Raw genomic sequence first — 14,516 nt, 5'->3', positions numbered from 1 at the left:
CCAGGCTCAGCTCTCCTCCAGAGCTCCCACTGCAGAGCTGCTCCCCACTCAGGCATGGAAATGGTGGTCAGGCACAGGAACAGGCTGCCCAGAGCAGTGGTGGGAGTCACCATCCCTGGAGGGGTTTAAAAAACATGTGGGCACTTGGGGACATGTTTTAGGGGTGGCCTTGGCAGTGCTGGGGTAACAGATGGTCTTAGATGGTTTTTCCAACCTAAACGATTCTATGATTATGCGACATTGGCTTCAGTGACTATTACCTTGTACAGCAATAGGCAATTTGTCATTATGAAAGCTGACAATTTATATTTAATGACAATTTATATTTAATTGGCCTTTTGAGATATGTATTTTTAAAATTCAGTAAGAAAGAGAAAAGGTGAAAGTGTTTGTGCACAAATCCCCGAGGAATCTGCACAGCCCGGCTCCTGGTTCTCCTGGGAACACCGAGCCTGACCTACTTTCCGCGGCGGCACAACCCCACCCGGCACCACTGATGGCAGCAGCGTTACCAGATAAACGCAGCCCTCACCCCATGGAACGAGGCCCTTCCCCTGCTGAGCAGCTCTTTGTGGGAGCCTCCTCGCCCGGTGCTCCCTGCACAGATCCCGGGGGGCAGGGTGGCCCTTCCTGGCTTCGCAGGAACAGCTGCATCAGTTAATTTGTTTGTGGTTAAACAAATTCCTTTCTAAAGCTCCATATAAGGAGCTTGCAGGCTCAGAGCTCTAAATAATCCCTTCAATCCTCCTGTTTGGAATGATGTTGCTGCTGTTGCTAATAATAATTCAACCCAATTTATAGGACAATAACATTTATTTAGAGCATGAGGGATTCCACATTATACAAACCCTTAAATTTATTTTTTGTTTCACTGGTCCATTTCTACAACAAATACATCGGATCTACTATATAATAAAATTATTTACATTTCCAAACAAGATGGGGTTTGTTTATAAACCCTCAGACTGCTATTCACATACAGTACTTAAACAACAGCACAATACATTATTTTAATACCTAAAAATGACAACCCTGTATTCTAAATTGTTTATGAAAAGCGAAAACAAATAAATTTACAATTGTCTTCCCCTCCCCATCCATTTCATACAAACACATAACCCTAATGTGCTAACCCTGAACTTCACTTTGTAAGTCCAAGGGGTTTTAGAAGAACCCAGTTTTTATAACTATTTATCTGTTTTTTAGAAAAAAAAGTCATTTATTGGGAACAGTATAATATTAAAATGACTTACTGTACAGAATTTTATTTAAAAAAGAAAAATCACAGCTCAAAATTGCTATTGGTAAATTCACACTCATTTACAAGTCTCATGTTTCCATGCAGTAATTTACTTGGATTTTCTTCTTTTTGACTGCATTGCACTGGCACTCGTTTCTGAAATCAAGAGAAGAAAAAAAGCATGGATACGGAGTCGGTAAGCCATTCCCAAGAGGTGCACAGATTGCCCTGTTATTCTTCCAAACTCACACCAGCGTGGAAACCTGTGGAGACCAGGATTTCCCAGCACTGGGACTGACTCCTCAGCTGCTGTCACACAACTGGCCCCATCGCCCCGACAGCATCGGCAGCCACACACACCACGGTCCCCGCGCTGCTCCAGGCACGAGTGCTGGGAGTCTGACATTTATGAAGCCCTAATATAACAGCTTTCAAAAGAAGAGTCAGATATTTTTAACTGTTCTGTAAGTTCAGTTCCCCACGTGCCACAGCTTGCTGGGCCTTTTCCCAGAAGGAAGCACAGCCTTGGGCACCACCTGTGTCCATCAGCCCCAGGCACCACGGAGATGGTGCCACACATCAGCTAGGGAAGGTGTTTTGGAGCCTGCCATGCAAGTTAAGAACCTGGTTGTCTGAGGGTTTGGAAAGTCATTGGAAAACAAGTCTCTTCAGTGTACACTGAGTCACAGGAACACCGCTTATGCAGAGAGACACAAATATTAACACCTGCAGAGCCACGGTGACAGCAGGTGACATGGCCAGTGCACTTACCAAGGCACTATGATTCCATTTCAAAACAAAAAAAGAGTAAGGACCAAGGGCATTTGCATCTTTAGATTTTTTTAAAAAACGTGATTTAAAATGTTGGCAATGTCTCTTTGGCTCTTTACAATGTTTTCCAAAAGCTATTGCAGCTGTGTATATTTTAAGAGTCAAAAGGGAAAAAATTTCCAAGTCCACCTAAAACCAGAACAGTAGCAGTACATGGCTGTTACACATGGTATTTGAATAACAATCAAAATTTCAAAATTTAACAAACTTGAAGCTACAGTAAATGCTGAAACAGCCCTTGCTGGAAAAGTACTCCAGAAAGGGAAAAAATAGCAGTATAGTACCAATTTCAGGAGTGAAAGACCTCCACAGGCACGACTACAGCCTGGAGCCCCTCCAAGCAGCAAGGCTGGCTTTGAAGTAGCTTCAGCACTAGCTGTTACCACCCTTGCTGCTGCTCCAAGCTCTGTGTTTGGGAGAAGGAATGGATCAGCATTGCTCAGTCCCTGTCCCAGTCCCTTGGGAGCATCCCCAACATCTCCCCAAAACCATGGACCAGGGCTGACTCTCCATGTGTTCTCTTCTCTCACAGTGACCCTTCTGCCTCCTGCTTCCCAAGGGAGTTCCTACTCCCACCGATCAAAGTCTGCTCTCTTTCTCCCTGCTGTATTTCAGTTTTTTTCTTAATTGTTGCTTCTATAATGACCTTAAACAGCCTCTGTCTCAAGAGGTAACTCCTCCCACATTCCTGTTACCATGCATTAGGGGGTTTCGCAGGATACAGGTAATGTACACTGAGGCCTGGGGCACCCAAACCAGAATCATTAAGCTCTGATTCACTAACCAAAATGTACAACAGAGTAGGCACAAGTGGCAAACTTGTAGGCAGGTCACACTTTCGCAGCCACCTCACTACCCTCTGCCACCGAGCACCTGGTTTGGCTTCTGTTCTCTACAGCCTGGAGATAAGGCAGCCACAGCCCAGGTACTCCATGGAGAGCTGCACCCACGTGTCCAGCAAACCCCTGAGACACTGGAGCAGATTCAGATGCATGTTTTAAAAGCAAGGATTTTACTCACAGAGGTAAATGAATTATGCAGGCAGCACCAACCCCTACGAGAGTTCTGGTATTATTTAAATTTGATGCACTTTCATGTTCCCACATTTTCAGAATCTGACGTGTCACTGGTTGTCATCTTTAGGTTTATCCAGTCAGTGTGTGGGGCAGGTCACATGCTTCAGATCCCCTCAAACTCAGGCAGGTATCACCAAAGGGATTTTACATTGGCTTCACATTTTTCAAACTTTTCTTCACAATCATGAAAGAGAATTTATTTTTACAGTAGACTTAGATTTTTCTGCACAATCCTGCCACAAGAAGTAAATGTACTTAAATTCAGCAGCCACAAAAGTGCAGAACAAAAAGGTCCCCTGTGTAATCTTTGGGAGTCATTGCACAATGACGTATTGCTGGAAGGCTTCTCTGAAACTCTTAAAGCACAATATTCTTACCATCACACTTTAGTATCTCCAGTATGGAAATGGCTGCTGAATTCAACTTGACTTCCTTTTATAATCATTTTATATTAATACCTCTTTGTTCTGTATATTATCTTTAAAATATTGGTAGAGTGTTGCCTCCTGATGGTCTCTCTCTACCTTCTTGCATAACTTTGGTCCATCAGCATTTTTCTGACCCTTTAAACACAAGATTCTGACAGAATTAGCTTCAGCCTGGCACTGGGCTGTGCGTATCACACAAATGCTGCATAATTGTGAAAGACTGTAACCTGGGTAGGAATATGGTATGTCAACACCTGCTAATGCCATGGGTTAACTTCAGGATTTCAGGTGTTCTTGGAAAGAGGAGCTGAGGCTCTGTGCTACTACACAGCACTCCCTGATGCTCCAGGCTGCCATCCTGGCAGCTTTCAGAGCATGCCTGAACCTCAGCATTTGATTTGGCAGGAGCTGACCGTGCACTTGGGAAGACTTAAATCTTGTGTCTTTCGGGCTTCAGGAAAAAGAAAATGTCACTTTTTGATCTGAGTACAGTCCTTTCAACGGCCACACATTTCTGCCAAGAGAATTCAACTTCAACTAGGCAAGGTGCTGAGCACTATGGTGGTGAGTGGTGCAGAGCAAGTTCCACAAATGCAACAGAGGGGAATTCATACAGGATTTACTGCCAGTGCAGATGTCAGTAAATGCTTCAACACCAACCTGTGGCTAAATCCTTGAAACTAGAGTTAAAGAACCCAACGTGTACAAGCTGCAAACCAGCAGTAGGAGGCAGCTACTGCAAGGGCATTATCTGGGGAAGCAGGCCAGGTCCTGCCCTCTCCACAGAGAGGATGCTGTGCATGTTACCTTTTGCCGTGCCGGACGCAGAGGCAGGTCGGGAGGATCTCTTGCGCTGCCCGTTCTCTACAGCTTCCTGTGAAGCGGCAGAATCCTCTGTTCTTGAATTTCTTCTATTTGGAGGTTTAGACTTTTCACAATTCTCTTTTGTCTCATTACTAATAAAGTGGGACAAAATATTTCTGATGAAGTGTAAGAAGAATAATGTTTTTCTATGCAAGTCAGACAAGTTGGAGGATGGCCCGACACAGGTGCCAGTTCCGGACTATTAGCACTGGAGATATGAAATGCTAGAGATATCAGGAGTTCTATCAGATGAAGAATGACCTGAGTAAGCCAGAGTATAGTCCATTTCTATCAAAAATTATCAGAGGATACAGAATTGAGAAGTCCTCAAAGAGAATATTTTCAACATTAGAAGACCAAGAAATTAGATGCATTATAAATTGTCTGCTCTGTTTTCCACAGGTGCCACCATTACTGAAGTCTAGGAAAAGCAAACAGGTTACATTAGAGACTGCTGCAGTATGGGGATACAGAGTTGAAATTGCAGATGAACATCAGGAGGAATTAGGAACTCTTCAGGGAGTATGCCAGCTTTTGTGTTTGCTAAAAGGACTCACTTCATTGATCCAAGTGATTTCTTCACATATTAAAAAGTCTTTATTTAAAACTTTCTGCAAGTCTCAGAGCTTGAAGTTAAAATACTTTTTTTTTTGCAAGAGAAAGCTTTTTCCGCTATAAAAAAATAATTTTAGGTACTGTGGAAATCTGTGTTTCTTGCCACTGAGACAATAAATGGAGTGCTACCATTTTTTATTAAACTCCTCTTTTATTTTATCACTCTTTAATCTGTAAACTTATCCTGAACTTTGGATGTTTTCTCCTTAATGCCAGACAATTTCTGATGACTAAGCAGTTTCAGAAGATTAAGCTAAACTTATCTCCTGTGAATTCAAAGGTAATTAATCAACCAAATAAATTACTCTGCTAATGGAAAAGGCAAAAGAAAGCTCATTTCAGGCCCTTTGGGTGATACTTGTAGGATTTCAAGAAAGGCTGCCTGAATCAGAGATTGGAGTGAACACACAGTGCAGGCGACCTGTGTGTGACAGAGGTCCCACTGCAGTGCCACCCTTCAGGGAAGTCCTGCTTTGAGGGGAGAGACTATGACACATACTGGTAGGGTTAAGTAACAGGTATCTGAAATAAAGCAGTTTGTCAATGGAAGGAAAGACAAACATTCTCAAGCAAGGACACACACAGCAGAGGAGACTATGGAGGCACATGGATTGTCTCAGATACAAAATAAAGACTGAAATCCATTTCCCCGTAAGGCAGGACTATGTGCAATCTATAAACTGGATCCCCCAAACAGGCCTAAAACTGGTGTTCTCCTACGGAATGGGGGCACCTGAATCAGCAGTCACCTACCACAGAGGAGGGAAGCAAACAGGCATCAGCAGCTTAAGTTCAGTTAGTACAGGTAATTTTTACAGATTCTAATTACTAAATCCATAGCTGGGATTGTCTCACAGGAACCAACATATCGCTTCCCTCGTTTTACAGGAGGAAATCAAGTTAGTCCAAGTGAAAATATTTCTAGTGCTTTGTGGGTTGCAAGGTTCCTCTAAGGTTTTAAAGTTTTTTAATGGTTTTAAACTGAGAGTAGGTTTAGATTAGATATTAGGGAGAAACAGGCTTGCCCAGAGCAGCTGTGGCTGCCCCATCCCTGGGAGTGTCCAAGGCCAGGTTGGACGGGGCTTGGAGCAACCTGGGATAGTGAAAGGTTTATCTGCCCACAGCAGGGGGCTGGAAGGAGATGAGCTTTAAGGACCCTTCCAACCCAAACCATCTGTGATTCTATAAAGGTATTTAACTCCAGGAGCCCAAAGGTGCCCATCGCATCACCCATCACTAGACTCAGTTTGCCTGCAAACTTTCCTTCTTTTCTGGTCTTGCTCAGAAAAACATCAATCAGAAAAACCCAGAAAAATGCCTTTGTGGTAATTTGATGTGCTGAGTTTAGAGATGGTCACACAAGGACATTTTATTTGGAGAATCTGCTCAGCTGCCAAGTGTTCCACCTTCAGCTTTTCAGAAAAATTCTACCCTGAAGAAAACTTGCTGTGAAATTTCAGTTCATCTTTGATACAACTTGAAAGATGCCATACCTGTATTTACCAGGTGAAGGTAAATACAGTTAAATATTCCATTCAGAGTCATTCCTGATCTGAGGAAGCGTACTGCATTCCCTCCCTTACAAAGGAAGACACTGCCTCATCTCCCGAGGTACCCAGCGGGGTGGCTGCACCTCTTGCCCTGGCTTAGGGGTTGTTCCACTGATGAGGGCAGCATCCAAACCCTGTCAGCTGTGCCAGCTTAGCCAAAAAACACAGTTTAGCCAAAAACCTTACCAAGGTCTATCATTACAGACTAAGTGTAAGAGCCCAGTGTGTTTAGAATCTTACAGAAGTAGATCTTCAAAACTGTCATTTTCTTCTGACAGAACACAACCATTTGAAATATGATATTTTAATTACTGAATGTCTTAACCAGGACAACATGAAGTTTCTACCTGACCTTGTCAGGTTTTGGCAAAATGTCAACAAGCAAATAGAGAAAAACTGTTGAAAACAATCACGAAGGCAGGAGAAGAACAAACTTTTGAAAGACTTCCTTTCAGAAAACAAAAATTCACATGCTAAACCACAGGCTTTGGGGGGTTTAGTTTTGATTTGCTGTGGAACCACCAAGACCATTCCAGGACATGAAACATCCAGGCCTGAAGGGATGAAAGGAAACATTGCCAAAAACACAGACTTGGGAAAAAGTTACTTTAAGTTCTACATTTCAGCAGTGGTGTGGAACACTCAACTGGCCTGATTTCTTAGCAGGAAAGAAAGGGTATGGCCAAGAAAATGAAGTTGAGCAATTGAAGCAAAGAGAAAGGGACTTCCTCCCATGAAAGCTATATCTACTCTGAATCTATACAAACTATCTCCTTACCTTTGACCAGCAACTACTGCAGCATTTGTCTCAAGTTCTACAAGAGAAAAAGATAATTTTAAAGTCTGCTGTAGCAGTACATAACTGCTGATAAGACATGACTAGCTCACATTTTTCTACAAGGTATTAGGTCAGAAGAATAAACTTCTCTCAAAGCAAAGCAAGTCAATATATCAAATACCATATCGGCCAGGTCTGATTACAGCCTGCACCAGCTAAGACAGGGAAAAGTTAAAACCCTGAGAAAAAAAACTGTAGAGAAACTCCCTGACAAGGGTTATACTTTTCTTCCTTTTTTAACTTCCATTTTAGACAGTTAATTTCTTCTGAAACTTCTAGGTTTTATTAGTTTTAAACTAATCAAAAGATACCCATCTGGCTCTACTGTGCATGTAAAATTTTGCCTTAACCCAACTGTCTCTCAGCAGTATCTTCTAATGCAGAGGAAGACAAATTTATGAAGTCCAATTATATTTGTACGGAATGGGAGAAAATCTCAGGGGAGGTGTTATAAAGAGAAGTCTGACCTGCCTTCTCTGTCTCACAGTGATTTCACACATACAGGTCAGGTTTCCTTTGGAGTCTTCACCTCAATAAGCAGCTCTCCTTTTCAGCATATAAAATGTCAAGTCTTTTTACTGTCCATATTTCAATTCTCCTCATATCCACCAGATTCTTTGTTGAAAGGGAGGATCTATACCTAAACAGAGCCCTTCTCCTGAGAAACTGCCACAGATTTAGGGATTACCATTGCAATCTCATAGCTTAACTCCCTGTGGTTTGTCATGCTGCCCTCAGTGAGCTCCAGCTCAATCCCCCCAGTCAAACCTCGGGGATACTGGGGCACAAACTGGGGCTTTGTCTTTGAGATCAATTTAGCACCCAAAGTTTCCTAGAGCGTGCATAAGGAATAAAGGTGTAAAAAAAGTACAAAAATGGATAATATCTGTCCTCTTAGGATAAACTTGCAGTGTTGGCACATCAGCCTCTTCAGTACAAATGGATATAGCACCATCTGGGAAAAACAGATGTCTTGGGAACAAAGGAAGAAGAGACTAAGCAACATAAGGAAAGAATTACCTTTCTTCCTAACCAAAATTTGAACAGGGAGAATATCCGATAGCAAAAAATGGATGGAATCAGTGCTTACCCCCAGCAGGAACTCTACAATACAGCCAGAGCAGCACGGGGCAATGAGTCAGATGTGAATCAACAGAGTGTATGACCATCTTTGTTTTAGTGGAAGGTCAAAGAAAACAATTTTAACTTTCTGAAAACTCTAATCAGATTAGAGATGGCAAACGGATGGAGAGCGGCACTTCCCATAAGCAAGCCCACATCTATCCATTTTCCCTACTCATCTTAGGAATTACTTTTTTAAAACTCCTAGAAATTGATGGTGAAACACCATGATAATAGATGGCAACACCAAAAAGTCATCTGCCAGGGCTCCATCTTGAAACAAACACTGCTGAGGGGGCATTAAAAGATGAACAGAAAAAAAAAGGTTACAACTGTAAAACACACTCCCAGCATGGCTTTTGGAAATATGTTCAAAATGGTATAATATAAAAGAAAAACTCCTATTAGCACTGAACAGGACTTCAAAACTCAAACACAGCATATTTTTACAAATCCATTCCCTCCAGTTTATCACTGAATATCTAAAAACTTCTTTAGTGATTTTTTCTTGTTTTACTTGATCCCATGCTGAATCTCCCACAAGGATTTGGAGACTTCTAAAGCACAATGTATCTAGCAAAGAAAAACAATCCCGAAAGCACAAATAATAATAAACCCCCCACCAAAGCCCCAAACTACCCAGCATGTTAGTGAGCACTGAATATGCATTCAAATAAATACATTTTCAGTTCCGAACATAAAGGGTTTAGTTCACCTCTATTCTGGTTTTCCGAAGGAAGATTTACCTGTTCTTTGAACAGTACTTTCTGGTGTTGCAACTGAACTTTTTTTCTGTGTTAAATGTTGAGAGGATGCTAGAATAAAAGTGGAGGGAAAAAGTATTATTGTCAAAGGGAGTCAAAGGAATTCTTGTGGTGTGACTGGGCCGCTGGTACAAAATTCTCTATCTTCCAGCTGACTATGTTTTGGCATTTAGAAATGCAATATTTTTAACCTACCCTCCACTTCCCCCCCCACCACACATATCTCCTCATTTAAAAACAAACTTTGGCAAAACTTTCCCCAGCAAGTTTTCTCAAAGTAGAATAAGTGATGAAATTGAGTATATAAACCACATTTTTAAAGGTAACGATTTTTCAGTAGATTGAGAAATTAAAAGAAGTCCTAGAAATTCAACAGTTTCTCATTTTAATGCTCATTCCAACAGAAGTTCTGGGAGAAAATGGCATCTTTGTTAACGAATCAATGCCCTCACTCTTTCAAATAAAGTGCAAAATATGCTCCAGAGTCACCCTTGAAATCCTTCGGCAAAAAGATGATGCAACTTCACATTTCTTAGATTGCCAAGTAAAAAAAGTAAGATGGAAAAATAATTTTTGCTGCAGTAATGCTTTCTAGTCTTCTCTTATATGTGCTAACAAACTTATGGAGAACAGGAAGACAAAAAGTTAAACATTCCTGTTTAAATAAACAGTATACACTTCCATTTTTCTCCTAAAAAACCAGAATTCATTCTCTGAAGCTCAAAGGCTTCATTTGCCAGTGGCATACAGCTAAAACATCCAATAGCCACAGGGAAAGTCACACTGAGGCTGAATCTCTCAGTTCCCTTGACTTCTGTGGATTTTATTTTCCATAATTTTATCTTCTGTGTCTAATTCATGTTGTAAAGCAGAACAGACACTCAGCTTACTTCAGGAGTGATGGGTTTATTTTCACACCATATTTAATAAATTAAAAATGTCATATATAAAGTCTGCTAGATGTTCAAATTAAAATAACATAGGAGAAAAGAGCTCATATGTGAAGGTATTTTATGTTTTTATATTAGATGCAATTCTAATCACTTTTTCAGGAATTTGTCTGAAATGTTATTTAAGTTATTCCCTAGACAAATGGGGACTTGGTATGGGTTTGGTTTTTTTTCTCTTCTGGAGGTTATTCAGTTATTTCCCTAGAGGATTAAGGTTATTCAAAGAGGGAAGTAGTATTATTAGGATTAATTAAAAATATAATATTTAAATCAATAAATTGAAATTTAAAAAGTCTCTGGCAAGACCAAAGCAGAGTACCAGTGTATCTACCAATATAAAATATTTGTCATTACTGATGCGTCCACGTTTTCTCCCTGCTTCCAACATTTACATGAAGTTACTCTGTTCTTGCACCATATGTTCATGACAAATACCCCACTTAAGCAGCAAATGGAAACTGAAATAAAACTTCTGGAACTTGAATCTTGGTGAATACCAACCTGTGTATCACTCAGAGATTAGGAACAAAAAAGCGTCAGCCTTGGTTGCAGTGCCTACACTTTATGATGTTCACGGAAAGCAGCACGTGGGGATTTACAGCAGCAATCCCATTCTCCCCTCCCCGGGCAGCACTGCACTTACCTGCGCTCGGCAGCAGCTCTTGCGGTGCTCCCGCCTTCTCCTCCGCCCCGGCGCCCCCGGGGAGCTCGGCCGGGGCCCCGCCGGGGGCACTGCTGTTCCCGCTGGGCCCGGGGGGCTCCGGGGCTGCCGGGGGGGCTCCAGCCGGGAGCGCAGTGGGGGCAGGAGTGCTCGTGGGTGTGCTCGGGGACGTGGAGGCAGGAGCAGGAGCCGTGGGGCTGAGGCTCGAGCTGCCAGGCCCAGAAGTGCTCTGTTTTGTAAGACTGTGTGCTGGAGGGGTCACAGTTTTGTTATCTAGTTCTGCTGGTGGTTGCTCTGTTCCCAAACTATTTGGAACTGATGTTTCCAGTCCCTGACCTTCTGTTTCTCCATCCAAAGCGTACTGCTCTTCCCCTTTCTCCAGGGAGCCAGTGACTTTCTTGCATGCTTTAGTCAGCAAGAGTTGGCCAATCTTGTCTACTTTTCCCTTTCCCTTGCTCGATGAAACAGGGCTGCGTCTGTTCCCAGATCCCGGGCTGCTCGTAAGCAGAGGTGAAACAACAGGTCCTGGCTGCACTGCTGGCAGACAGCTCTGGTCACCCGACCCACCACCTTGGGAAGTCTCCTCTGGATTGAAGTCCTTGACTTGCTGAGCAGGAAGATGTGAAGCAACACTGGAAGAAGCTGTAGCAGAAGGCGGCAGCTGAACAGGAGATGCCAAGGGATTCAGAACCAGTGACCTGCTGGTGGGAATACTGGACACAGGACTGCTGGATGATGTACTGGGAGGAGTGGGCCCCGAGGAGAACTTGATACTCTGTGGGATATGCAAAGGACCAACAACTGCGACCGACTGAGGCATCAGGCTGGAGTTAGAAGTCATGGGGGCTGCTGGAATCGTGCTGGACTGAGAGCCCTTCATAACCTGAATTATTGAGGATGAGTTTATAAAAACAGGTGTAATGAACTGTGGCCGGGCATTGGACTGAACCGCTGACTGTCCCTCTGAAACCATCACTTTGCTCCCCACATTGGGCATTGTGACAACAGTGGACACTAATGCAGGTGGCAAGTGAGATGGCAATGGAGCTGATGTATTAGCAGCAGATGTAATAGGGTTGGAAGTCACAAAAACTGTTATCTGGTTGGGGGCTAAAGGACCTGAAACAGAAGAAGAGTTGACAGGCCTCTGCATTACTGGTGGAACACTCTGTGCCATGGTTGAGTTTACTTCTCCCAGTTCTTGGTGCCCTGGATTTGGACAGGGATCATTGTTTTGAGGCAAGTTAAGTGAACTGGAGGGCTCCTTGCTCAAGGATGAATCCTGCAGTGGCGGAATGACAGCTATCTTCTTTAGCTCCTCACCAGTGGTGACTATCGGTGCCATTTCAAGACCAGTCAGCCCAGGGGGCTTAATGGTTACATTAGGAGCTCCAGAATTGTCAAGAAGTTGACTTAAAGAAGTTGGGGCCTCCCTCATAGCTGGAGATACCATGGTTTTACTTTCCTCCATGACTGGAAGCTTGCTAGTGTCTAAGCCTTGCCCATCTTTTTTTGACTGTTCTTCTGGAATCAACACCTTCATTTCTGGAGTAGGGATACCTTTGAGTTCAATACTGGGCTGGTCTTTGTTACCTTGGACACCTTGTGCACTTTGGCTCTCAGTATCTTGAGGCACACTTAGGGGCTCCTTATTGTCTTCAGGAATGCCAGTCACAGCAGGTACAGAAATTGCAGGACTCTGGTTACTTTGCATGGGATTATTTTGAAAACTTGTAGTCACAGGTGTTGGCAAAGAAGAGGGACCAGCCATCATATTTCTCTGTAATTCCATGTTCTGCAAGAGAGATGGGTTCTGTTGAGTTGTCAATGATAATTTAGCTGTTTTTGAATTCTGTCTGCCAGGGCTTGGTGTAGTTTTCCTACTGGATCCAGGACTGGACCTTCGACTATTGCTTGGACTTGCTCTTTTTGTTCCTCCAGTGTTGGTTTGTTTGCCTGAATTAATGACCACACCTTCCAATTTGTGTGACTGTGAGGCTGTAAAAGCAGACTGATTGTTAATTGTTAGATTTGATGGGGCTTGTCCAATGGCCTTTAAAGTAGTGGGATTCAGACCCTGCTGATCAAATCCTCTATTGAGATTAGGCCTGGGAGGTAAAGGAATATTGATCTGGGGAGGGAAAAGACCAGCTATAGAAGCATTGAGCCTCTCTGGAGACAAGCTTATTTCTGAGGGTTCTGTGCTTGGTGGACGGTTATTAGGAGTCTGAGGATAGTATGGCCTTGGGCTTGCTCTGTTTGGGGTTTTAGGCCTTGAAGTTTGTGATGGGGCAGCAACATTTGGAAAATGGTGTGTAAGAGCACTAGGCAGAGAACTAGACTGCTGCTGAGGACTTGCACCTTGGGCAGTTGAAAGTGGGGACGGTCCAGGCTTGGGTCCTGTCATCATTAATTGGTTCTGTGAAACTACTAAATGAGATGTCAAATTATTCTGAGCTCCTGATGTTGGGGGGCCCTCAGCTCCACCTCCTTCTGGAAGTGAGGATACTGATGAAACCTCTCTGAGGGGTGAGCTGGAAGGATTCTGTACATTATCCGGATAAACCATTTTTCTTGCATTACTTCCCAGAGGAGGATTGCCCGTCAAGGCAATTCTTTGCTTATCAGGAGATGGAGGCACTGATCCAGGCCCTTGGAGGTTCACCATTACTGGCATGTTCCCACTCTGCTGCATTGGCATTCGCTGAGCATCTGGGTTCAGAGGCCCTCTGGGTGGGTGAACTCCCTGCGGCACAGGCAGCCGGACCGATTTGGGATCCTGCTGCATCATCAGCATCATCATCATCTGCTGCTGCTGCTGCTGCGGCGTCTGTGTGGGTGCCTGGGCTGGCTGTGGTGTTGGCTGGGGCTGCTGCTGCTGCTGCTGCTGGGGCTGGGGCTGCTGTGTGTGTGGCATGAGCTGAGGTGGCATCTGCTGAAGTGGCCTTTGCTCCACTGCCTGAGATGGATAACCTAAGACAACAGGATGACACATTCATTAAAACCAACCAAATATCAGGAGAAGCAGAATTTCAGTAACAAACAGGACTGGATAGAAAGTACAGCCTGGAGCCTGTTTATCTTGTGCGAGAGCCACATTAACAGAACAGGCTACGCAAACATGGCCAACGATTTTACTTAATTCATAAAAATACTTTTACTTAATGTATGATGTGTGGGATTTAACTGGAGATCTCTTAGTGTTGTATCAGCTATTAACTCAGATTCATGCCACCAGAAAAGTCTCTGCAACAGCCCATGTCATTTCACTGACAAATGCAGAGTTGGACTTTCACTAATTAATATTCCTTAAAACCAACTCCAGAGTTTGACAGCCCCTGAGGGTCATGGACCAGTATATCTGCTACAGACCTGACATTTTCTGGTGTACAAAGCAGAACCTGACGTGTATTACTTGGCCAAAAACAGTGTTAAGAATCACTTGTGTGGTTTGTAACAGAAATCCTGTTGCAGACGTTAGATTTAATCCTCTCTACGTGCAAAGGATAATTTCAACAACAACCCCTATTTATTCTGAAAAATCAGTTATAGGTTAATGCTAAATTTTTAAGACATC

General features: G+C 43.2%; 1 protein-coding gene across 6 annotated transcripts in view; it reads right to left on the bottom strand.

Moving 5' to 3' along the window:
* Positions 1–838: 838 nt before the first annotated feature.
* NCOA6 (nuclear receptor coactivator 6) overlaps positions 839–14,516 on the bottom strand; it is a 44,803-nt gene continuing 31,125 nt past the window's right edge. For 3 of the 6 annotated variants that reach the window (XM_051803217.1, XM_051803223.1, XM_051803218.1), the window contains 4 exons: positions 10,922–13,912; positions 9,311–9,379; positions 7,383–7,419; positions 839–4,531 (listed from right to left, as the gene is read on the bottom strand). In XM_051803217.1, coding sequence (XP_051659177.1) covers positions 4,309–4,531; positions 7,383–7,419; positions 9,311–9,379; positions 10,922–13,912 — 3,320 coding nt within the window. In that variant the 3' untranslated portion in view covers positions 839–4,308. Of the gene's footprint in view, positions 4,861–7,382; positions 7,420–9,310; positions 9,380–10,921; positions 13,913–14,516 lie in introns of all 6 variants that reach the window. The other 3 variants (XM_051803219.1, XM_051803220.1, XM_051803221.1) reach the window with 3 other exon arrangements.

The sequence above is a fragment of the Manacus candei genome, unplaced genomic scaffold (assembly GCF_025592945.1).
Source record: "Manacus candei isolate 608988 ecotype Guabito, Panama unplaced genomic scaffold, ASM2559294v1 h1tg000057l, whole genome shotgun sequence".
NCBI classification, from domain to species: Eukaryota; Metazoa; Chordata; class Aves; order Passeriformes; family Pipridae; genus Manacus; species Manacus candei.
Note: the sequence above shows the minus strand (reverse complement) of the source record. Positions and strands in the feature narration are given on the sequence as shown.